This window comes from Natator depressus, chromosome 2, assembly GCF_965152275.1.
Source record: "Natator depressus isolate rNatDep1 chromosome 2, rNatDep2.hap1, whole genome shotgun sequence".
NCBI classification, from domain to species: domain Eukaryota; kingdom Metazoa; phylum Chordata; order Testudines; family Cheloniidae; genus Natator; species Natator depressus.
In genome coordinates, this window is record NC_134235.1 from 105418922 (window position 1) to 105446028 (window position 27107).

General features: G+C 41.4%; 1 protein-coding gene across 2 annotated transcripts in view; it reads right to left on the bottom strand.

The window, feature by feature from the left end:
- The window catches only part of CDKAL1 (CDKAL1 threonylcarbamoyladenosine tRNA methylthiotransferase), a 657626-nt gene that overhangs the window by 228613 nt on the left and 401906 nt on the right, over positions 1–27107 (bottom strand). For both annotated transcript variants that reach the window (XM_074944791.1, XM_074944792.1), the window contains one exon: positions 26713–26879. In XM_074944791.1, the coding sequence (XP_074800892.1) occupies positions 26713–26879 (167 nt within the window). The remainder of the gene's footprint in view (positions 1–26712; positions 26880–27107) is intronic.

A 27107-nucleotide genomic window follows, 5' to 3' on the forward strand; every position in this document is an offset into this window, starting at 1 on the left:
CTGTCGGATTTTTACTTTAAAGTAATATAAAAATTGGTTTCAATTTTTTATTTTAAAGTTGAAATGATTAATGACAAGATCAGAGAAGTTTTCATCTGATCATAATTCGTCATAGAAAGCCATAGCATTTCAGGAAGTCTTCACAATTATCAACCCCCGTGCCATCTAATCAAAGAAATTAATCAAATGCATCATTATACAAGAACACAAAATGTATACAAAAGCTTGGTAGACTTTATAGCTATTATTCTTTTAAATAATGTGGACATATCTATACAGTTATAGTGCAAAAATTGTACATGCAGAGAAATTAAGTAATTATTTTTGTTAATTTTTGGAACTGAATCTTATTTGTACTTCACCAAGGACTAGATTCACAATAGGACTCAGGTGCCTAACTGCCACTTTAGGTACTTAAATCAGACTCCAATAGGATTCACAAAGTCCCCACTTCACCCTGTAAGTGCCTAAACTCACTTGGCATCTAAATTTTTGCAGTAAAATTTCCCTAGTGCCTATGTTTCTGCCTCTGAGCATGCGCGCTGCAGCTCCATGCCGGCTGTCTGGATGACTAAGACCCACAGTGATGCACATATAGAGTGAAGATTTGCCTAACTCACCTGAGGGGCATGATCTGGAAAGCATGCTCAGATATCACCAACTGAGCCACTATAAAGAAGCTTACACAAAATTGGGGGTGGGGATGGGGAGTAGGACCTCCCTCATAACTTTTAGCCAAGCGGTTGGGTTTAACCTTAAGATGGGATGTGGAAGATCCCTGGTTCAAGGTTCCCCTCTTAAGAAGGGATCTGAACTGGGATCTGCTCCATTTCCGGTGAGTATCCTTGCCACTGGACTATGGGATATTCTGAAGTGGGGCTCCCTCAGTCTCTCCTGTTGTAGTTGTTCCACTGTGGATAAATAATTTAAAATAGTTATTGGAGTAGGGGGATGAATTCTGGTTTCCACCTCTCAGGTGAGTATCTAACCACTGAGCTAAAAGTTACGAGGGATGTCTCTCTCTCCTTCCACCCAGTGTTTCTTGCTAAAATTCACCTAACACCAAGACAGAGTTTGCAGCTGAGGATCGCAAGTGGAGGGAGCCACCTCCCTGCAGCCCAGACTCAGATGCCTATCTCCAAGAGGGGCGGGACTTAGCACACACTCCTCAGCTTGGCATCTCCCAATGGTTATGCTATGCATTCAGGTGCCTAGCATGCTGGCTTTTTGTGAATCCCATTTTGAGCCACCTATCTCTCCCCAGTCATTATATAGGGAACCGAGGCACCAGATTCAGGCTTTTTGTCAATCCCAGTGATTTTCTAGGCACCTAAGTTTCTCTGTGACTTCAGCCCCCAAATTTAAAGATTTAAATTTAAGATGAGGTATGCACTTTTATCTGATGAAAGCCTACATTGAAGACTGTCAATATACCCAGTGGTCTTTTATAGATGAAAGTGTTGGACAGAAGGGCAGGAAAAGACAGGAAAAGAGTTTGACAACCCTGTTTGACAATTCACTAGAATTCTTTCCCAAACCACTGAAAGACATGTTGGAAAATTCTCATTCAGACGCAAACTGTAGCACTGCTACAAATACGATTCAGTTGTCAATGGAAAGATCATCTATAAACTGGAAATTCTGTGAAATACTGAATAGGAAAATACAGCAACAATTTCAACTATTTGTTTAAAACAGAGGCACATGCATCTCTAAAAAGAACAGTCATTGGGGGCCAACTAGAGACCAACATGGCAACTTAGAGACCATTTTTCAATAGGGGACAACTCAGCCTCCAACCTGTGTGAGCACTTTTTGCAAACTATCATTGATGTAATCCTTCACTTACATGCAGAGTTGATGGGTTTTGTGCATGAAGAAGTCTATTTTCTTCATGTACTGTTAACAGCACAAAGAATGTGCACATGCCGATGAAAACCAGGCCTTTACAGAATATGCCATGAATTCATGGAGAATTGGCCTTATCATGACATCATGAGGATTTTTTTCTAAGTAGAGAGGCGTATATAAAAAGAAAAGGTAGCACTATATTCCTGCAAATGAACCAGTTGTAGACATTATTTCAAGTATAATATTACCTACAGCAGCAGAAGAAAATGTGAGAACAGGAAGATTACAGACATAAATTAAAATAATTAAAAAGGCAGAGTTGACATGCTCATGCCTGCTAAGACTGCTTCTGATTGAAAGAAGGTAAAGATGATTTCACCATTCCTCAGAGCTTTCACCATTTCTCAGATCACATCAGTTTGAAAAGACTAAGGTGCCCTTTAGCTGGGATGTGTTGATTTCCAGGAACTGATAAAATCCCTTTGGGAGCAATTCATAAGGTGTACAGAAGTGATAAAAGCAACAACCTATGTTCAAAAGTGTACACTGAAGCCTGATAATGAAAGCAAAGAAAACAACTATAAAATTGACAGAAATCCGATTTGCTATGGATAAGAATGCTGAGCGAGTTAAAATGCCAAACAGGAGAGAGAGAGGATTAATGACAAGCAAATATTAGAGTTCAAAATGGAATGGAAATTACTATGAAATGTAACCAATTTGTTTGGTAAGGCTCTTAATAAAGTATGGTATTAGGAATCTACCTGGGTTAGCTCTACGTCCAAAAAAAGAGAATGTTTATTAGGAAATTTCTCTACTCTGAGCAGTTTCAGAGTAACAGCTGTGTTAGTCTGTATTCGCAAAAAGAAAAGGAGTACTTGTGGCACCTTAGAGACTAACCAATTTATTTGAGCATAAGCTTTCGTGAGCTACAGCTCACTTCATCGGATGCATACTGTGGAAAATACAGAAGATGTTTTTATACACACAAACCATGAAAAAATGGGTGTTTATCACTACAAAAGGTTTTCTCTCCCCCCACCCCACTCTCCTGCTGGTAATAGCTTATGTAAAGTGATCACTCTCCTTACAATGTGTATGATAATCAAGGTGGGCCATTTCCAGCACAAATCCAGGTTTTCTCCCCACCCTCCCCAACAAACCCACTCTCCTGTTGGTAGTAGGTTATCTAAAGTGATCACTCTCCAAACCTTACAATGTGTGTGATAATCAAGGTGGGCCATTTCCAGCACAAATCCAGACGTTCTTGTTAAACCCTGGATTTGTGCTGAAAATGGCCCACCCTGATTATCACACACGTTGTAAGGAGAGTGATCACTTTAGATAGGCTATTACCAGCAGGAGAGTGGGGTGGGGGGAGGGAAAACCTTTTGTAGTGATAAACACCCATTTTTTTCATGGTTTGTGTGTATAAAAACATCTTCTGTATTTTCCACAGTATGCATCCGATGAAGTGAGCTGTAGCTCACAAAAGCTTATGCTCAAATAAATTGGTTAGTCTCTAAGGTGCCACAAGTACTCCTTTTCTTTCCACTCTGAGCCTCTTTTTTTTTTTTTGACAGAAATTTATGAATAAATTTGACAGTTTCTGTCAAAGGTCATGTATTGAAGCATCTCTGATGAGCCAGAATGTTTATCAAAAAAGGCCCCACTCAAGTCATTCTGGTTGAAGTCAGTGGAACCTCTTGGACAGTATAGTGGGGGTAAAAACTATTAATCTCATTACTGTTCCACCTTTATTAACAGACTCTCTCTGTTAAACTGCCATTGTTTGTTGGAATATTGAATGATCATTTAAGACTGAATTCTCTCCCTCTTTTTCTCTCTCGTGTATGCATATACATTTTTCTTGAAGTTAGGTGAAGCCATGACCTCAGAGGAAACAATGATTCGATTACATTCAATTCCATTTACACCACTCACAGAAAATCTGCCAGCACTGTGCCTTTGGTATACCCCTTGGCAAGACAGGAGGTGTGATGGAAAGCACAAATAAACTTCATCTTATACCAGAGTCACTGAAACATTAAGGAAATAAGAGGGCCATGAAAAGAAATGAGGAATTCCTCTGTTTTCAGCAGACAAGAGGTACATCAAGATGTATAGTTTTGGCTAACTTTGCAACCAAAACAGCCACTCTGAAAAATAATACTTTTATAATGTCTTTTGCCAGAAGATCTCAACATTGTTTACATTTAATTTATTAAGCCCCAACACTCCTGTGAGGCAGGTGTTCATATCCCTATACCACACACTGGGAAAGTGAGGTATAATAAACGTACAGTACACAATTTCAAAGGTGACATCTCAATATTTGGGCAACCAACTTTTATTTGAGGAGGATAGAAACTAAAATCATTATTATTTGAAATACACACCCACACATGCCTATTTTAATTCAGAAAAATTGGAAAAAATTGAATCTGGAACTATTGCTATGGCCCCTTCTGATTACGACAGCTAAAGAATTTGCTGCAAAATTGTGCACCAAAATTTACATTTTCATAAAAAATAACCACAGACTCAAAAACCAAAACAAATAAAGTTTCTATCCTTTATGGTTTCAACATAAGACCGGAGTGTGAACAGATATATTATTGTCTTCCTAAGTCTGCAAACTGACAGCCTGAAACAGTAGCTCTAAGAGATTTGAAATGAAATATTTATTTCAGTGGAATGTTAACTTGAAAATCTGATGATAACTGAAATGAGATTAAGGGCTTGTCTACAGTGGGAAATTTTCTGATAAAATTATACTGGTGTAACTCCCCATCTGCACACTCTTTTTTCAGAATAAAAGTGCCTACACAGGAAGTTACACCAGCATAACTATAACAGTATAATTATATCTGTAAATTTCCCCATGTAGACAAGACCTAACTATTTCACTCCTGATAGTGAACAATTTTAAATTTTGCTTAATTAACATTACCATGATATTCCTTATACTTAGTATTTAGGGTAAGGGACAATCCAGTAACACTGATTCCATATTATGATAAGTTATACTGGGTTTTGCCAATCCCTCAAGAGATTCAAGGATGAACTTCTAAAAACTATCAATAATTCCTTCCCCACAAAATTCACATTCAACCATACAATCTAAAGGCGCTTCTGAGTAAGGGACCCTGAAATATTGTGGAAGGGTTTGCAGAATCCTTTTATGAGGCTTCCTAAATTAAGTAACTTAATTAATTAGGACTACATCTGCTTGCAAATATGAAATCCAGTATAACTCATACCATAGCCTATAAACAAAATGCTGTTAAAATTATTTTAAAAGAGCATTCTTGCCAGAGTCTCCCGGAATCAAGCTGCCATTTCCCAACAAAATGGTCCAATACGTTTTTGTTGTGTTTGGACAGCACACCTGTGGTCACACAAAGCCAATTATTTCACTGCTATATCATGTATAATAAATAAATAAATAAATAAATAAATAAATAAAGATTACCTATACTAATTGCTTACAAATGTATTGCTGCAGAATTAAATACAGTTTGCTAATTTAAAGCCTTTTAGTCTGTGTTGCTAAGTTGCCTGATGTTCCTGTCTGACACAGAATTAGATTATCATAACTAATTCTGTTCAACAGATTCTAACAGCAAGAAACCTAGCAACATTTCTTAGGAAATATTTTAAATAGCTAGATTCCAGTTAAGACCAAAGAACAACCTTCTGAAATAGATACTATCTGTAATGATACAGACTTCCCACCTTAAACCTCAGCACCAAAAGCACAGGCCTTTACCACAAAAGCTAAAAGGAGTAACTCCATTACTGCTGGTAGCGGTAATACATTATTACCCGCTCTGTGGGGCAGTCGTCGGAAGGGAACACAACACTTAGCTAAGGTGTTACATATACAACACTCTCTGTCTGTTTTCCACGCTACTGTGATCCTAACTGCACAAACTAAGTGAGGCGTAACAGTCAACTCAATAGCATTTCTCTATTTGTCTGCAATTACTTTTGAATGCCGTATCCAATCAATTGAAACATTTCAGGGAATATTTTAGGCATCAATGGCCAGAATCCTATTGATTTTGATGAAAATCAGAAAAACTGAAAGGGGAAAATGAAGGACACACGAAACCCTTGGCATACGGTCAGCCACCTCTGTAATTGTCTATAGATCAATGAACCGTCTGATGGCGGCCATTAATACATTCCAGCATAACAATACCTCTTATTTTAGCTCTGCCAATCTTCCCAGGATAGTTTTAAAATGCAGACATCCTGAAGGGAAAATAAATATGAGAATGGTGGGGGGGAAGGGGAGGAATGGGGAGCCATGGAGGAAGTGAGACACACACCAAGCTCCTGGCATGAGGGGAGAGATAATGAGGGGCCAGGAGATAGAATTATAGAACTGGAAGGGATCTCAAGAGGTCATCTAGTCCAGCCCCCTGCACTCAAGGCAGGACTAAGTATTATCTAGACCATCCCTGACAGGTGTTTGTCCAACCTGCTCTTAAAAATCCCCAATGATGGAGATTCCACAACCTCCCTAGGCAGTTTATTCCAGTGCTTAACCACCCTGACAGTTAGAAAGTTTTTCCTAATGTCCAACCTAAACCTCCATTGCTGCAATTTAAGCCCATTGCTTCTTGTCCTATCCTCAGAGGTTAAGAACAATAATTTTTCTCCCTCCTCCTTGTAACAACCTTTTATGTACTTGAAAACTGTTATGTCCCCTCTCAGTCTTCTTTTCCAGACTAAACAAACCGAATTTTTTCAATCTTCCCTCATAGGTCATGTTTTCTAGACCGTTTATCATTTTTGTTGCTTTTCTCTGGACTTTCTGCAATTTGTCCACATCCTTCCTGAAATGTGGCGCCCAGAACTGGACACAATACTCCAGTTGAGGCCTAATCAGCACGGAGTAGAGCAGAAGAATTATTTCTCGAGTCTTGCTTACAACACTCCTGCTAAAACATGCCAGAATGATGTTTACTTTTTTTGCAACAGCATTACACTGTTGACTCATATTTAGCTTGTGATCCACTATGACTCCCAGATCCCTTTCTTCAGTACTCCTTCCTGGGTAGTCATTTCCCATTTGGTATGTGTGCAACTGATTGTTCCTTCCTAAGTGGAGCACTTTGCGTTTGCCATTATTGAATTTCATCCTATTTACTTCAGACCATTTCTCCAGTTTGTCCAAATCATTTTGAATTTTAATCCTATCCTCCAAAGCACTTGCAACCCCTCTAAGCTAGGTATCGTCCACAAACTTTATAAGTGTACTCTCTATGCCATTATCTAAATCACTGATGAAGATATTGAACAGAACTGGACCTAGAACTGATTCCTGCAGGACCTCACTTCTTATGCCTTTCCAGCAAGACTGTGAACCACTGATAACTACTCTCTGAGAATGATTTTCCAACCAGTTATGCACCCACCTTATAGTAGCTCCATCTAGGTTGTATTTCCCTAGTTGTTTATGAGAAGATCATGCGAGACAGTATCAAAAGCCTTACTAAAGTCAAGATATACCACATCTACCACTTCCCCCTGATCCACAAAGCTTATTAACCTGTCAAAGAATGCTATCAGGTTGGTTTGACACGATTTGTTCTTGACAAATCCATGCTGACTGTTATTTATCACCTTATTATCTTCTAGGTGTTTGCAAACTGATTGCTTAATTATTTGCTCCATTTTCTTTCTGGGTACAGCAGTTAAGCTGACTGGTCTGTAATTTCCCGGGTTGTCCTTATTTCCCTTTTTATAGATGGTCACTATATTTGCCCTTTTCCAGTCTTCTGGAATGTCTCCCAGCTTCCATGATTTTTCAAAGATAATGGCTCAGAATTCTCCTCAGTCAGCTCCTTGAGTATTCTAGGATGCATTTCATCAGGCCCTGGTGATTTGAAGACATCTAACTTGCCTAAGTAATTTTTGACTTGTTCTTTCTCTATTTTAGACTCTGATCCTACCTCATTTTCACTGGCATACACACAACCGTTGGAATAGGTGGAAGGGAGAATGTGGGCATACAGGGAGTCCCTGGAGGGGGATGTGGGGAATGAGGGACCTTTGTATCAAGGAGAATGGTGGCATTGGGGAGACAGCACACGAAGCCACTGGCACACAGAGGGAGAACAGGGAACATGGTGTGGGGGACAGGGCACATGGAGGCCCTGGCATTAGAGAAGAGTGGGGGATGCAGTGGGGGTATGTCTATACGTACAACACTCCAATGGCACAGCTGCATGGATATAGCTGCACCGTTGCAGCGTGTCTGACGAAGACACTCTATGCCAATGGGAGAAAACTCTCCTGTTGGCATTAAAACCCACCTCTGCCAGCAGCAGAAGCTATGTCGGTGGGATAAGCTCTCTCACTGACATAGCGCTGCGCACACGGGGACATATGTCAGTGTAACTTATGTCACTCTGGGGAATGGAATATTCACACTGCAAAGCAACGTAAGTTTTGCCAACATAGGCTGCAGTGTAGACATAGCCTGAGTCCCTGAAACACAGGAGATGGCACACAGGGGAGCTTATAGGAATTGAGAGATGCAAGGAGCCCCTCGTGGGTGTAATGTGCTTGGTCTAAAGAAGCAACCAAGCATGCAACCCTCTAGTTTAATTTGATGAAGATTAAAGGTAAGAGTCTAGAAACTGTATTTTATTTTGACAGTCAAACAAAGAAGCAGGACAGTTCTTTTAATATAAAAGTGTAGAGAAAACGGCTCTAGGTATACACAAGCTCTCAGTCTGGTCTCCACTTAAAGAGGTTTTCATATGGTTCTCTTACTTTTTAAAGCATAAACACATGGGTGTGTGCATGGGAAAATAGCCAGATATACATTTAAACTTGATTTTGAAGGCCTTTATAGAAAACCTAACAAAAATAAATGTTTGAGAGCAAGAGAAATAAAACTGATCAAATTACTTGTCAAGCAAAGGTGCTCAGACTGCCAACAGGATATTTGACAAACTGTGGCTTTCACAATCCTGAATGATATTAACCAAAACTTCTTTGCATAGTTTGATTAAAAAGCATTGTATACTCAGATTAAGGTTAAAACATTGACTCAGTCAACAAAATAAGATTTTTTGGTATAAACAACAGACAGTTGGAGAAATAAACACAGATCACAAAAGATCTGGAGAGGCCGTTTACTGTATTTGCTGTTTCTGCTGCTGTAAGAGGAGGTTACTTACCTGTAACTGGAGGTTCTTTGAGATGTATGGTTTCTATCTGTATTCCACTGAGGGTTATAGACATGTGCCATACGTCCAGAGCCAGAGCTTTTGAAAGTAGTAGTATCCGTTGGTCTGCTCATGCACCCTTGCTCTGCCTCATGGTTTCGCTCAAGGCAATAAAGGGCAGGACAGACCAACTGCGCCCACAGTTCCTTCTCCACCACAAACCAGAGATTCACAGCAGAGGGAAGGAGGGCAAGTTTGGAATACAAATAGAGACCACACACTTGAAGAACCTCCAATTACAGGGAAGTAACCTCCTCCTCTTCAATTGATGGCTCCTATTGTATTCCACTGAGGGTGATTAACAAGCAGTGCCTAGGTAGGAGGAGGGTGTGAGGAAGATAGAACTGTGGAATGGAAAAAAGCTACTCTCAATGAGACATCTGTAGAAGAGTCTTGCACCAAGGCATAATGGGAAATGAAGGTATGTACCAGGCTCCATGTGGCCACCTTCCATATGTCTGTATGAGGCAAGTTATGAAGCACAGTTGCAGTTGATGCTTGCGCTCTTGTGGAGTGGGCCCATATCCCATGGGGCAGAAACAGCCCTGATAACTGGTAGCATAGTGTAATGTACCCTGACACCCAATTCAAAATCCTCTGAGTGGAAATGGCTTGCCCCTTAATGTGTTCAGCTTTAGCAACAAACAGTCTAGGGGACTTTCTGAAGGGTTTCATCCTCTGCAGGTAGAAGGCCAGCGCCCTGCGGATGTCAAGGGAGTGAAGGCGCCTTTCCTCCACTGAAGTATGAGGCTTCGGAAAGAAAGAAGATAAGTGTATAGGTTGGTTGAGGTGAAAACGAGACACAACTTTAGGGAGGAACCTGGGATGCAAGCATAGGGAAACTCTGTCTTTATGAAATGTAGTAAGGGGGGGGGTCTTCCACCATGGCCCCTAGCTTGCTAACCAGTCTTGCATAAGAGATAGCGAGAGAGAGAGAGAACTAAGCCAGCGGTTCAAAGGGTGACTTCGTCAGTGTCTTGAGGACAAGGCTGACTTCTCAATGGGGTGAATGAGACGGAAGGTTCAAAGGAGGCCCTTCCAAAACCTGGATGTCAATGGGTGACTAAAGACAAAGTGCCCCTCCACTGGAGGGTGGAAGGCACTGAGAGTGGCCATGTGGACCTTGATGTAGTTGAGAGCAAGGCCAGACATCTTTAAGGAGAGGAGGTAGTCTACAAGAAAAGCCATATCCTCAGGGGCAGGACACTTCTGCTGGGCCCAAGAAGTGAAACGCTTCCATTTGGCCTCATAGGATCACCTTGTGGACTCCTTCCTCCTACTTGCGAGAATGTTCTGTACTGCTGACAAACATTCCCATTCTAATGAAGATGCCCATCCAAAAACCAAGCCTGGAGGTGAAGAGTCTGGGGATTGGGATGCCAGATCCACCCACTCTGTTCCGGGAGAGGTGGCAGTAGAAGTGAGGAGTGTGCTGACATGCGGTGAAAAAGGAGAAATCAGAATGGGGCTATCAGAATGACTGGCACTCTCTCCTGCCTGACCTTATGCAGGACTTGTGGCAGAAGCAGAAGAGGGGAAAGGTGTAATTGAACTGATCCTACCAGTGGAGGACTAGGGCATCGCCCTGGGAAAGGGTGCAGAGCCCTCCCCAGAGCAGTACTGGGAGCATTTGCTGTTGGTGTGGCAGGTGAAGAAAATGCTGGTGACCACAGCATCATGAAGTTCCCATTCATGGTCATTCACAAACTTCTTGCTGAAAGAGTCTGTAATCACGTTCTGAATCCCAGGAAGGTATGCTGCAGACAACAGGATCTTGTGGACAATGCACCAATCCCCAAAGGTAAATTGCTTCTCCACAGAGTGCAGGAGATCTCATGTCCCCTTGCTTGTTGATGTAGTAGATGGTGGTGGTGTTGTCCAACATGACAGGAACGGATGGATGGGAGAAACAAGTGGCTTGCTCTCCACACAGCTCGAAGCTCCAGAATGATGATGTTCATTTGGGACTCTTGAGCAGTTGAAGTCCCTTGAGTCATGTGCTCGCCAATGTGGATCCCCCTTCCAATGATAATTGTTGTGAAGGGGGAAGATGGAAGGAATAGTATCCCATTACAGACCTGACTTGGATCTGTCCACAACTGGAGGGGGAACAGAGAGTAGAAAGTCCATAGAGTGTTGCATGGGTGAGTAGACCCTCTGGAGCCATAGTTGTAGGCAGTGAAAGCACAGATGCATGAAGGCAGGCATGTAAGTGCAAGCTGCCATCTGGCCAAGAAGAGAAAGGCAGGTTTTGGCTGGGACAGAATGATATCTTGCTAGATATCACCCTGGAAATTAGCTCCTGCAGGGTATGCAACCTGTCCTCTGGTAGGTATGCACGAGCCGAGATTGTGTCAATGTGTGCCCCCCAATGAATTCTAGGGATTGAGTGGGGTCCAAAGTCGATTTTTAAACGTTTACATTTACTCCTAGGAAGGAGAGGAGTGTGAGCAGCATAGAAGACGAGGCTCAAGCTTCTTTTCTTGATGGGACTGCCAGCAGTCAGTCATCAAGATAAGGAAATATAAGGACCCCTTGATGCCGGAGGTGGGCCGCCACTACCAAGACGACTTTGGTGAAGATTCATGGAACAGTGGTGTGTCAGAACGGAAAAACCCTGTACTGGAAGTGAAGAAGACCTGCCATGAATCTCAGAGAACATCTGAGAATAGGATGGATATCCACATAAAAGTAAGCGTCCTGCATATCCGTAAACCACATGCATCTTTCTAAGGAAGAAATGATGGCTGCACGGGTGACGATATGAAACTTCGGCTTTCGTATGAAGTAGTTCAGATGGCAGAGGTCTAGGATTGGTCATCACCTGTCCTCCTTCTTGGGGACTAGGAAGTAGTAGAACCCTGGAGTAGAACCCTGATAGGTTGTGGGAACAGGTTCTATCACTCCCCTTTTGCAGCAAGGAGTCCATTTCAAGGGCAAGGATACTGTTGTCAAAGCAATCCCTGAGGCAGGGTCAGGGTGCAGGATGAGGTAGCATTTTTAACTCCATTGTATAGTCACACAGAATGACATCCAGGACCCACTTGTCCATTGTTATTGCACTCCAAGTGGTAAGAAGAGTGCTAGGCGCCCTCAAAAGGGGGGTGGATTGGGTGAACGGTATAAGGTACAGTGGTTGACAGCTTTCCAAGTGTACTCAGAAATAACATTTCTGTGAAGTCAGGGCATGAGATACAGAAGGTAGAGAGGATGAAGGACCTGAGGGTGGGATTGCTGGGTCCTCTACCATTTGCGAGGAGGCTCATAGGACTGCTGTTGAAAGAATTGGGGAACTTTGAATCACTGAGTCAGCAGTGGGCGGTAGAACTTGCACTTGGATGCCAGTGTGTAAATGCCCAACGATTGGAAGGTAGCTCTAGAGTCCCTGAGGGAGTGAAGCGAGTCATCAATCTTCTGATTGAAGACACTCATAGAAAGGAAGGTCTTCTGTGGTGGTCTGGACCTCCCTTGGGAAACCTAACAAATGTAGCCAGGACTCTCTTCGCATGACAATCCTGCAGCCATTGTATGTGAAAAAGTGTCTGCTGTGTCCAACAAGGACTGTAGCATTGTCCTCACAACCAGCTTCCTTTCCTCTAGGATAGTCTGGAATCGGGCTTGATGTTGCTGGGGGCAGTTTTTGTGTGTGAAATCCATTAGCTTGCTGTACATAAGGAAGTTGTATTTTGCGAACAGAGCCAAGTAATTTGAAATACAAAACTGGAGACTGGTAGAGGAAAAATGCAGCCCAGAAGGTCCAGGTGTTTGCCCTCTTTATCTGCCGGGGTGGAATGTGGTGCTGTCAATGGGTCCATGCTGTTGCTGCCTGGATGATGAGGAATTTGGGTGGAGGATGAGAGAAGAGAAACTCAGATCCCTTTGGAGGGACGTAGTACCTCTTCCTTGCCCCTTTGGGGGCAGGGGTGCAGATGGCTGGTGTGTGCCAGGCAGTTTGGGCCAGTTGAAGGATGGCCTCGATAATTAGTAGGGCCACTTGGGCTGGTACCAAGGCATGCAGGATATCAAGTAGTTGGTGTTGCTTATCTTGCACTTCTTCCAGTGGGATGTCGAGGGCACCAGCCACCCTATGAAGCAGACCCTGGAATTGTTGGTAGTCATCCAGAGGTGAGGAGGGAGTTGAAGACACTGCGATATCCAGGGATGACGAAGGGAAGCACTCAGGTTCTGGTGGTAGCGTCAGAGTAGGACTAAGTGGTGCATCTTCTAAAAGTGCTAGCTGGATGACGGCTTAAGGGGAAAAATGGGAGATTCTTCATAAGCAAAGCAGGAAGGTTCTGATGGTGGATACTGCAGCCATGATCCTCAGTACGGCCACCTTGGTGGTTCCGTTGGATGCTGAGGAGGGCCCTATGGAGCAGGGTACCAATGACCCCAGTGCTATGTAAAGGGAAGATATTGCCATTGAGCCAGCAGGGCTTTGGGGTAGTCACACAGGCAGTATGAGAGAGACAGGCCCTGAGCCCCATCCAAGTCCTCCAGGCCTGAGAAAAGAGGCCAGTTTGAATGGTGGTGCCTTTGGAACCGATGGTATCACAGGAGCCTCAGTGGCATGGGTGGGAACATGTTCTAAATGAGGCAAGTCTAGTGGGAGGAGGGGAGGGGGGTGTAACGCATCTTCCAAGGAGGCGACGGTACATGAGGGTGTGGGGATCTTTCCTCAGCCAAGACAAACAGTGTATGAGGCTCGGGGACTGACCAGAGTCTCTCCGGCACCAGTGGTATACCTCTTCAGTCGGAACTGAAGGCAGAACATGAGCCAGAGTGGAAAACTGTATTGGAACCGACTCCCCTGACCTCTGTGGTGCCGACATGAAGGGAGTACAAGGTTCGATGAAGAGAACAGATGGATCCAACAGTCTGTGCAGCTTCTTATAATGCTTGTGCACCTTGGAACGCACCACTTCTCCATGAACTTTTGGATGGAGCAGTATCCTTTTTGGGCCTGGAGGAAGACTCACTGTCACGCTTACGTGCATTCTTCCTTGTTTCACGGGTAGGCCCCAACACGGGGTGCATAGTGCTGGTACCAGCATAACCAGACTGGGGCTCCACAGTAGGAGGCGCACTCCTAGATTGGTCAGGCTGATGGATGGGGGAGTTCCCCAGCCTGGATCTGACTGCAGCCTCACAGGAACCTCCACGAGGTGCTTCTTGAGGGGGAGAGCACAGCCTCCCTGGGCATGGGCAGGAAAGGAGAAGCAGATACTGCACCTGGATGCAACATGGGCTTCCCCCAAACAGTAAAGTCAGCATTAGTACTTGTCATTGATAGAGATCAAGCAAGGACAGGAAGTGCAGATCTTGAACTCCAGCTTCTTCGGCATAATTTAGTACCCTAGCAAGGGGTCGATGAAAAGGTGTTCCGAAGTCCTTAAAATCCTAAAAACTATCATTACTAACACTAAAACTACTACAAAAATATTCACTATGTACAAGAATAAGAGTCTTTTTTTCTCAGTTTGAAGAATTGCATCACAAGAGACGAGAGAACAGAAGAGGCTCCAACTGGGACCATGTAGCAGTGGCGAGAAAGAACTGAGGGCTCACTTGGCTGCCCCACCCTCTATCATCTTGGACCAAAACCAAGAAGCAGAGTAAGGGTGCATGCACGGACCAACCAATACTACTACTTTCTTAAGCTCCGGCTCTGGTCGCATGGCGTGTGCATATAACCCACAGTGGAATACAGTAAGGACCAGGACTCGAAAAAGAATGAAGAAATCCAATGGAATTTCCCAAATAAGAAAACTTTTTCTGACGTTTTCTACATGAAAACAATGTCCTTGTATTAGACATCACAGGCCCTAATACATACATGTTTTCCTTTTCATTTCACAGACTGCAGATGCTCTGCTCAATAATGACAAGACTGCAAATGGGCGTGGTGTAGATGCTTTAAGCTATGGAGGTCAGCTGCTTTTGCAAATATTATTTTGTTCTTTTAAACTGTATATTATGGCTGGTTACAAAGTGAGTCAAGGTGTAATTTATGAAAAGGTCAGTAGAGACTCTTTAAAGACTAAAGGTTAACCATTGCCTAGAATGTTTTATTTTTAATTTGCTATCTTTTAGAAACATTTAGACTTATTATAAGACATAGGCAGAAGTCTGTGTAAAATGATATTTTGAAAAAAGTTGTTTTAACATGGCTTATGTTCTGGAGTTAAGGTTTGACTTTAAGAGAGGCTAAGAGACATGTTTTAAATGTTTCATTACAATGAAGAGAAAGAGTTCATATGCCCTAAATTGGAGCCTAAATTATGGGGAGATATGCAGCATGTAAGACTATTTTGAGATTCCTGCTGAAAGGCTGGAATATTCTCTAAATCAGTGGTCCCAAAACTTTTCAGGGCCATGCCCCCACTTGCCCCTGTCCATGCCACCCCAGCCAGGAGCAGGGCCCTGGCTCAGGAGGGGAGAAGGGGCACATGGACAGAGGTAAGGGGGTCAAGGCTGGGGCTGCAGCTGGGGGCAGGTCTGGAGTCATGGCTAGGGGCCGAAGTTGGGGGCAGGGACCAGGAGGTGGGGCGGAGCTGGGTGGTGCCCCGCCGTGGCCCCCCAACAGATTGGGGACCTCTGCCCGAAGTCATAAATACACTTTTCTAAAATTCAATATTGCTTTTTTAGATGTTTGTACTGTAAACTTTAGTTATTGTTCATATGAATATGTCATTACAGTGGATACATATTAGGGGAGATGTAGGATGCAAGATTTCTTGAAATCTTTGAGATGCTTGGAAATCCATCAGGCAGAGAAGGTATGTCAACTTTCTTTAAATACTTTTTTTAGGTTCACTCACAAAGGTTTTATAATGGTGTTGAGGAGTGCTTTTACCTGTTTTTAATATGTTATCCTTCAGCACAGAGCAGAGGAGATATCATGGAACCCTCTTAAATGTAAAGTCCACGAGAAAGAAGTTTATTTTACATCACATAAATGCCAAATACTTAGCTGTGAACTTTTTATTAATATATGTCCTAATATTTTGCAGCTGATTTACAAAAGATGGCTGGGGTGGGCAATCTATGATGAAAAGGACAGAGGCTATTCTAAAAAGAAAACAGACCTATCCTGTAGAAGAAAACTCCTTGCTGATCCCAAATATGGTGATCACTTAGATCCTGAACATGTGGGCAAGACCCACCGCCCAGACACCTGGGAGAGAATTCTCGGTAGTTACACAGAGCCCTCCCCATTTAGTGTCCCATGTCCGGCCGTTAGAGATACTGATTAATAGCAGTTACAGATGAGCCATATGCCATTTTGGGCAATCTCATCACACTATCCTCTCCATAAATTTATCAAGCTCAGTCTTAAAACAAGTTAAGTTTTTTGCCCCCCACTACTCCCATTGGAAGACTGTTTCAGAACTTCACCCCTCTGATGGTTAGAAACCTTTATCTAATTTCAAGCTTAAACTTGTTGATGGCCAGTGCACATGTTCTTGGGCCAACATTGGCCCATAACGTAAACGCCTCCTCTCCCTTCTTGGTATTCATCCCTCTGATGTATCTACAGTAATCATATCTCCCCCATCAGCCTTTGTTATGTTAGGCTAAATCAGCCAAGATCCTTAAGTCTCCTCTTGTAAGGTAGGTTTCTCCATTCCTCTAACCATCCGAGTAGTCTTTCTCTGTACCTATTCTAGTTTGAATTAATCTTTCTTAAACATGGGAGACCAGAACTGCACACAGTATTCCAGAAGAGGTCTCACCAGTGCCTTGTATTATGGTAATAACACTTCCTTATCTCTACTGGCAATACCTTGCCTGATGCATCCTAAGATTGCATTACACTTTTTCAAAGCCACATCACATTGGCAGCTCAGTCATTCTATGACCAACCAATACATCCAGGTCTTTCTCCTCCTCCATCAATTCCAACTGACATGTCCCCACATTATACCAAAAATTCTTCATGTTAGTCCCGAAGTGCAGGACTTTGCACTATTACGTTTCTATTACTCCAGTTTTCAAGGTCATCCAAATCTTCTTGTATGATATTCTGGTCCTCCCTCATATTGGCAGTATCTCCCAACTTTTTTATATCCACAAATTTTATCCGCACACTCCCACTTTTGGTGCCAAGGTCATTAATGAAAATGTTAAATAAGGTCCCAAGTCTGATCTTTGAGGAATTCCATTAATAACCTCCCTCCAGCCTGACAGTTCATTTTTCAGCATGACCCCAACTGTAGTCTCCCCTTTAACCAGTTCCTTATCCATCTTTCAATTCTCATATTACTCCCCATCTTCTCTAATTTAACTAATAATTTTCCCATGTGGAACTGTATCAAATGCCTTACTGAAATCCAGGTAGATTAGATCTACTGAATTTCCTTTATCTAGAAAACTGGTTATCTTCTCAAAGAAAAATCAGGCTGATCTGCACAATCAACCCCCAAACCATGTTGTATTTCATCCCAATTATCATTTACCTCTATGTCCTTTACTTTCGCGTTCACAATTTATTCGAAGACCTTGCATAAAATTGAGGTCAAACTAATGGACCTGTAGTTTCCCGGAACACCTTTTTTCCTTTCTTAAATACAGGTACTATATTTACAACTCTCCCATCATAAGGTATGACCCCTGAGTTTATTGTATGAAGATCACCTGGGCCCCCTGATTTGATCCATTAAGCTGTATGAGTTTGGCTCCACTTCAGATGTGGTAACTTTTACTTTCATATCCTTGTTCCCATTAGCCACCATGCCACTGACCCCAAGCTCTTCATTATCCTTTTCAAAAGCTGAGCAAAGTATTAATTTAGGTGTTGGGCAATACTTCGATTATCTTTAATCTCCCCCATATCACCAATGCTTAGTTGCCCCAGTTCTTCTTTCCATGTTTTCTTTTTTATTTATATGGCTATTTTAATTTCCTTTGCAAGGTCCAACTCTGTTTGGCTTTTGGCAGTTGTCACTTTTCCCCTACACTTTGTGACCTCCAAGAAAGCTTTCTGCTTTCTCTTAATACCCTGTCTGAGATGCTTGTGCATCCAGTTTGATCTGCAACACTTCCCCATGAATTTTGCTTGGGATGCAGGCTTCAGAAACTTTAGTTAAAGCTTCAGAAACTAATTCCAAGCCTCCCCCACATTCAGATCCTTGACTTCTTCAGTCCTGTCAACTTCTCTAACATGCTTATTTTTTTAAAGTTTGCCCTTTTGAAATCAAGGATTCTAGTTGCAGAACTATTTTTGTTTATCCTTCCATTTAGTTTAAACTGAATTAGCTCATGGTCACTCGAACAGAGCTTGTCCCCTACAACCAGTTCGTCTATAAGGTCCTCACTACTCTCCAATACTAAATCTAAAATGGCTTCACCTCTTGTTGGTTTGGTGACTATTTGGTGAAGAAATCTGTCACCTATCATACCCTGGAATATCTGTGCCCAACCATTATTACTGCATTTGTCCTCTAATCTATATCTCGGAAATCAAAGTCTCCCATAACCACATGATTCTCAGTAGTATTTATTTAATTAAAAATAAAGAGATCTCTGTCCATGTCCAAATTTGATCCTGGGGATCTGTAGCAGATCCCAAGCACTATCCCAGTGTAGCCTCTGATACCTTTCTTCCCCAAAGTGATTCTGACCCAAATAGATTCTGTTTTATCCATTCCATCACTTCTAATCTCTTTAGTCAACCTAGTTATTAATATTCAATGCTACTTCATCACCTTTACCTTTAGTTGTCTTTCCTGAATACCACATAACTTTTAATATCTGTATTCCAGTCATGACTACTATTACAGCATGTTTCTGTTATCCCTATAATATCTAGGCCCCTTCCTGCACCAGTAGTTCTAGTTCCTCCATTCTGTTATCCAGTCTCCTTGTATTGGTATATAAAACCTTAGTTGTTTCTGCTTGGCTTCACCAGATTTCTCACCTAATTAGGTACATTCATTCTCCTCCCAATATTACCTACCTGACTGTTGCTGTGGTTTTGGCACTATCTTTCCTCTTGTTAAAAAAAAAAAAAAGGAGTTCTAGTGGCACCTCAGAGACTAACCAATTTATTTGAGCATAAGCTTTTGTGAGCTACAGCTCACTTCATTGGATGCATTCAGTGGAAAATACAGTGAGGAGATTTATATACACACAGAACATGAAAAAATGGGTGTTATCATACACACTGTAAGGAAAAAGAAAAGGAGTACTTGTGGCACCTTAGAGACCAACCAATTTATTTGAGCATAAGCTTTCGTGAGCTACAGCTCACTTCATCTGATGAAGTGAGCTGTAGCTCACGAAAGCTTATGCTCAAATAAATTGGTTGGTCTCTAAGGTGCCACAAGTACTCCTTTTCTTTTTGCGAATACAGACTAACATGGTTGTTACTCTGAAACTGTAAGGAGAGTGATCACTTAAGATGAGCTATTACCAGCAGGAGAGCTGGGGGGAGAAAACCTTTTGTAGTGATAATCAAGGTGGGCCATTTCCAGCAGTTAACAGGAACGTCCGAGGAGCAGTGGGGGGTGGGGGGAATAAACATGGGGAAATAGTTTTACTTTGTGTAATGACACATCCACTCCCAGTCTCTATTCAAGCCTAAGTTAATTGTATCCAGTTTGCAAATTAATTCCAATTCGGCAGTCTCTCGTTGGAGTCTGTTTTTGAAGTTTTTTTGTTGTAATATTGCGACCTTTAGGTCTGAAATCGAGTGACCAGACTTCAAAAACAGACTCCAACGAGTTGAACATTCCAAAGCCTTCCACAAAGACCTGCCTCTTCCTGGTGCTGGTGCAAGTATCTGGCCTTTCTCCTTCTATTCTTTCTGGCTGCAGGTCTTCTTGTCTTCTGTTCTCACTTGCAATCTTCTGTGAGTCATCCTCTGTGCTCCTGGGGCTCCAAACTCTGGCCATCTCCACTGTCTCTTCCTCTCCTCTTGTAGGACTAGCCACTCTTTTCTTCATCACTCTCCCATCATCTGTTACCGCCTGCCTCTCCCCTTCATTTTCCAACTCATCAAACCCATTCCTTGGCTCTAATGCTGCTTCTTTGCTAGTTGGTCTTTTCCTCTGCCTTATTCTTGTAGTCACATGCTTCCACTGGCCACTTTCTGCATTCAGGAGTCTAGCCACACAGTTCTCTGGTCCAGCTTGCATCTGAGTGTCTTGAGGTTTCATTTTGGCTTCCTCTCTCCTTCCCTCCCCTTTGAAATTCAACCATAATTTTTAGCTGCATCTGCAAACCTTGGATCTCCTCTTCCACCAGATTTCTCAGGCGGCACTTCATACAAATGAAGCATCTTTCAGCTACCTTCTCTCCAGTATAACATATATCCTACAGCATCCACATCCAACATCTTCATTGTCTCGTCTGTTCCTCAGGTCACTACCACTGCTGACCGTGTAACTGTCATAGCCTTCACTCCTAGGTTCCTTTCAAGAAAGAAAAACAAAACAAAACAAAAACAAACCATAAAAAAACTCCTCCCCCAAACTCTCCTTACAAACTCCCCTGTTTTCAGATCTGTTTGTTGGCTGCTGGCTGGCTAGCTGTCTTTATAGGCTTGCTGATGAGGGAAGCTCCACCCCCTTAATCAAGGTTTAGTTGTGATCAAGTGCTCTGCTTCTCTCACAGCACACTACCAGACTTTGCAAATTAAAAATACAACAACAAACCAACAAGTAAACAAACATACACACCCTCAAGAACTTACTTACTGCCCCTAAGGAACAGGGGTTGCCTCCCTTCTCCTCCAACAGATCACCACTCAAACTCCCCTGGGCACTGTGCTGCTGGCAGACTAGTTGGCTGCCTTTATAGGCCTCAGGGTTGTTTAAAATTCTTTTATTCCAATTCATCTGTAGCTTTTGAGGCACTTTCCCATTAATGAATATTGTTTTAAAAGATTTAGTTACCTCCCCACCAATCTTGTCTTTCAATCTCACACTTTAGAGGCATAGTTATGTACTTATTACCTCTGTTGTATTTTGCAAAGGCACTCACATCAATCCAATCAGCCTACCATTGTGCATCCACATCTGAGACAACTACTTTATTTCTGTTAAACTGAATCCTGGTTGGTTTGTGGAATGCATAAGTATCTTGCTCAGTAAGCCAGCTAGCTACTTGCTTTCAGTTCAAAGACTTGTGATGCTGCTTAGCCAACTGAAAAAAGAGAGGTCACATTCTCAAACCTTCCAACCTTGTTAGGTGAATAATAAGTTTTCTTTAACAATGTCTGTGACACGGCCGCTTCCACCAGTGCATGTTTATAAGATGGTTGCAACGCTGCTTACTGAACCAATGGTTTCCCCAGGCAAATCTCCTTGGTTCCCCAGACCTAGGTTAGGAGGACCTTTCTATTGGGGGCTCAGGGGTCAAAAGGGATTAGGCCATCCCCAGAAGGGCAAAAGTTTAGTGCATAATGCCCTTTGCTATAGGACTGTCACTTCGGTTAAGATGGGACTTCTTGTCATGTCATCCTTATCTCATTCATCAATCTTTGTGACATTTGCTAGAGGCTCCGTACTACTAACATGCTTTATTGTAATAGACTTCAGGAGCTCAATCTGTTTGGCTTAACAAAGAGAAGGTTAAGGAGTGAGTTGGTCACAATCTAAATACTTACCTAAGGAACAAAACTTGAGAACGAGCTCTTCCATCTAGCAGACAACAGTATAGTAAGACTGAATTGCTGTAATTTGAGGATAGACAACTTCAGACTAGAAATAAGACAATTTTTTTAACACCGAGTGTAATAGAGCTATTGGAACAACTCACCAAGAGTTGTGATAGATTTTCCATCACTGGCAATTTTTTTAATCAAGACTGGATGTTTTTCTAGTTCAAACAGAAATTAATTCAGTGATGTCCTATTCTCTACCTCTTACTGAAGATCTGCTTTCCAGTTTATTTTCTTTCAGGGATACGAGCTTTCATTTGTCCACATTGAATAAAGAATAAGAATAAAATCTATCACTTCTTAGTATTTTGACTATGTAAAGTGTACACATTTACATATTCTTATTCTCAAACTAATTGGCTTGGGAAAAAAACATCTTATTTCCTAGTCAAGACAAGGCCACAGGATTAGCAAACATTCAGCTCTTTCAGCCAGTATGAATATACAATTTGGGTAATGGGTAAGAATCCTGTATTCTCTTCCATCTTCAAGCACCTCCATTGACATAGCAACCAACTGGAGGTTTTTGAGTAAGGTTCTGTGTCACAAAAAAAACACCACATGAAAATCCCATCACCTAATGCTAAAACAAATAAGGTCACAAAATCCACGATTTAAAATACCAAATAAAAAAAAAATAATTACTGTAGGGCATTTAAAGCTTCAGCAATAAGCACATTTTTTGGTGAGGTCTGAGAGTGAATTCAAAAGACAGGGAACAAAGTGACTACGGGATCTCTAACTCTGTAGCCTCAAATAATGCTTATGGATCATAAGCAATACCACATCCATGAATCTCATGAACAAAAGAAATTCACTAGCTAAACAATGCCAAGCTGTGTGATGTCTTATAAATCAATAAAGCAATTGTATAATCAATACAATGCTTAACAGGAAGTGAACAATGTGCTACGTGGCACTGATAGATTGAGATACCAATATTAAGGTAAGTATCCTGGCAGCAGTGTTAACTGACCCATACAAACTATAGGGAATTGTATCAGAATGGACAGTAAGCTGCGTTACCTGAACCAATACCAGAAGTCACAAAAAAACCCAAGCAAAATCCCTCCAAAACACACACAGTCACGAGATGCTTTACAGTAGTACTTGTCAGTGCTAAACTGAATCATACGGATTAGAAGTCAACGTATTTTACACAAAAGAATGCAAGCTTTAATTGAAATACAAACCAAGTGTGTGTTTTTATTTTTATTCTATCTAGGTAATTATATACCCACTATTTGTGGTAATTCAGCACATGAGAAATATATACATGGAAGGATCTCTCCATTAAGACCAATATTTTTCCTCAGAAAATGAGAGCGTGCAAGCACTTTTAATCCCTCCTTCGCCACCTGCCCGAAAGTACTTGAAAGTATGTCACAGGGAGATAGGAATTGCCATACTAGATCAGAATTGTGGTCTCGATAGTTCGGTATCCCGTCTCCAAAAGCAGCCAACTTCACATGCTTCAAAGGACGGTTCAAGAAACCTTGCATAGGTAGATGTCAGAAAATCATCCGCTTCTCCACAGTAGTTAGAGATTGGCTTAAATCTGGAAGCATGAGGTTTAATATCTCTTCCAAAAATTTGTGGTATTAACTATGATAACTTGGAATATCCTGTTACACATATAAATGTCAGATTCCTTTTTGAACCTTGCTAAGTTTTTGGTCTCAATATCTTGAGATAATAAATTCCAGTTTAATTATGTGTTTTGTGGAAAAAGTACTTCCTTTCATCAGTTTTGAATTTGCCACCTTTTAATTTTTTTGCGTCCCTTGTTGTTGTTTTTTTGGGATAGGGAGAACACAAACTGCCAACCTACCTTCTTTATAGCATTCATTATTTTATATACTTTAATCACATGCCCTCTTATTCAATTTCTCTTAATATAAGATTTTTTCCATGCCCCTAATAATTTTTGTAGCCTTTCTCTGATCCAGCTGCAATTCTGCAATATCCTTTCTGAGCTGGGGTGACCAGCACTAAGGTCATACTGCTAATTTATAAAATGGCAATATATTATTTTCTGATTTTTTCTCCATCCCATCCCTTATTTATTTGAACATCTTATTTACTTTTCTGATACATTGTTTATAAGTCTTCATTGAGCTGTCCACAGTGACATTCAGGTCACCTTTCCTGATGTGATACAGTTAATTTAGAACCTGTAAAGCTTATGAGTATTTAAATGTTTCCCGCCAATGTCTTTTACTTCGCATTTATCAACATTTATTTATATATTTTATAATTACCAGCTTTGATATGTACAATTAACCGTCCTGCCAGGGATACCTAGGGTAAAGCTGATGAGTGTTCAAACCTGCCTTAACATGCTGCCTAAAGCTGCATTTGACCTACACTGACCTGCTACCATTTAGTCATTTCTAGTTACATATCCATAACAGATTAGAAGTTGAATGTGCAAACCACAAGTTTTCAGTGTGCCTGATAAATGTTAAATGTGTACTCTTAGAAACTGTGCTCGTTCCAAAAACAAATATGAAGTATTATAACTTTGATCTGTGTCAAGTATCAGGGGGTAGCCGTGTTAGTCTGTATCCACAAAAACAACAAGGCGTCCTGGTGGCAACTTCAAGACTAACAGATTTATTTGGGCAGAAGCTTTCATGAGTGGTTTTTTACCCACAAAAGCTTATGCCCAAATAAATCTGTTAGTCTTTAAGGTGCCACCAGGACTCCTTGTTAACTTTGTTAACTATTTCGATCAAATATATTGCTTTTATTATTAGCTCTGATGTTCTAAATCTATGGCATGTTGACCATACCTTCTGCAAATGCAATCAACTGATTTAATAAATATGAAACACTGTAATAAAGATAAAATAATAATATCATAAGTAATGTTAATGTAAATGTTTATGGAAATATTTCATCTTGGAGGATTCTAAAGTTTTTCAGAAATCTTATACTTTACACCCTCATTTATCCAAATGGCCAAATATCCTTCAGATAACTAGGTGTTCGGATAAACAGAAGTGCTATTTTGATCTGGCTTCTAGCTGCAAGCTGGGAGGCAGTAAAGCTTCCAGTACAGCTGGGAATGATGGCAGTGTGTGTGTGTGTCAGCCCCTCACCTCTGGACCTCGCTGCCCTGTGACTGTCCTGGTGCCCAGGTTGCCTGTCTCGGGCTGTGGCTGGATGTGGCCCCTCAGTGCTGACTGTGGTGTCAGTGAGATCCCTTCCCCGCTGGTCACTGGGAAGCCATGTCCCAGTCTCCATGATGGGAGTGGAACACTTATCATGTTGCTATGCATACAACTAATACGCAAGATGCACTTTGAACTTGACATAGTGTTGTAGTCATTGAGTGAGTACACAGCTCCACTGGTGTATCATGAATTTTTTGTAAATGTAGTGTACCATGAAGTTCATGTGAATGTATTGCTTGTGATTTGTAGAGCTACATGGAGGACACAATGTGGATTCAAATAATGAGGATTTTTGGATAAATGAAATTCAGATAACTGGAATATACCATACATACATCAGCACTTAAATACAGCTACCTCTGGAGAGGGTGGCAATCACCAGCATACACATAGCTACACAAAAGTGACTACGGGCAGAAGGGATTTAGGCCAGAAACAACAATGCAAATCCCAGCTCCTATTAAAACTGACAACAGATCTTTGAGGTGCCCAGCAAATCAGACTCATTTTAGGGTCTTATCCCATACTTGCATGGTACACATAAGAAGGATGAAACTTGTATTTCTAGAGTTTCTGTGTATTCCCAAAATGATGCTTAGACAGCTGAGGCTCCTCAGGATAGGCATTATCCTGTTTTGAGTGATACCGTAGCATCTTTACTCATTATTTTAAACTGAGTGCACTTTTATCTGTCAGTTATGTCTATCGACCTTCATGCATCAATAGTCACCACTGTTCCTAGAACACAAAGCTATCCCTTTATATTCTAGTGGCAACAGACACTTCTTGAAAGATCCTGCATACTAGTATACAGTTTCTTTAGAAACCAAGGCAGTTAGGCTCACTTTCTATTCCTCAAGACTTTGAAGAGCTGACTAGACACAATGTTAAATAAACATGGACTTCAATACTTTAAGGAACCACAAGTGGAAATACTTCATTTATAATATTTGAGGTAGTGCCGGATGTTCACCTGCTATTTATTTTCATATATGTGTAGCTGTACCTGGGTATTGAAGAGATACAGACTGCAGAAGACTTCTAAGTCACTGCTTTTGCTCCCTTATGTTAGATTTTTCCCATCATCAATTCACAAGAGATTCAGGAAATTCATTTTGCTACCGGGTACAATTCTTTCGAGAATTCTCTCAATTCCTGCTACTTGTATATTTGTAGTTCACATCCGTTCTCCAACATATTGTCTCTGCCTTCACTGATTTATTTTGTTACAAAATGTTCTTTTCTAACTAAACCTTTAAAGTTCCCAATGGTCTCTGTGGGAACCCTGCACACTCACAGGGCAAGATTTTCACTTTTATTCTTCATCTTGATGTGTGTCACCTTAAGAACACAATGTTGAGTCTAAGAGCGATACAAAGTTTTCTGGGTGCATTTCTGAGAGGTACAAATGGGAGGAAGATTTTGACTCATGAGCCATAGTTTGCTATGACCTCTTCTACTAGCTATTGAAAAGGCTGATTATGAAAGTAAAATCCAAACATCACTACCCTCAAGTTGCTCAGGTTAGGCTCCACAATATTATCATCACACTCAAGAAGATTTGGATATTTGATTAATTGGACAATCTCATATGACAGACAAATGGTTTAACATCTAAAGCCTAATTCTACAAATTTACTTTTTATAATCTGTGGCTACAAAAATTTACTAACAGTCTTAAATGAAACACTTACTCTACACAGGATACCACACTGACCTGATTTGTTAACATCTATGTCAGTATGTAAATGATTCTCTTTTTACTTACCTCCAGATGCTCTAAAATATAGGGAGGATTTGTCATGCCAAGTCTCAGCATAGCTCCCTCAGGAATAACTTCAACCAGCTTCCACAGAAGTGTAGGAAGGTCTGTGCCAATGTCTCTGCCATAAGCCCCTGTGTCTTCGCTGGTCAGCCATATCTCACAAACACCCTCTGTGAATAAAAGAAAGAGATAATTAACAAATCTGTTTGAGAGCTGTTTATTTTATCATACAGCTGCTCACCCTTTTTAATGCAGTATTTCACAAGACTATTATGCAGCCAGGCTGAGTATTCAATTGCAGAAAAAAAGAGGCTTATCCCATGGGTAGTGGTGGGTTATTAAGTTCATTTTATGAGCACCAGTGTGCTACAACAATGCTGTAAATTATCACTGCTGTG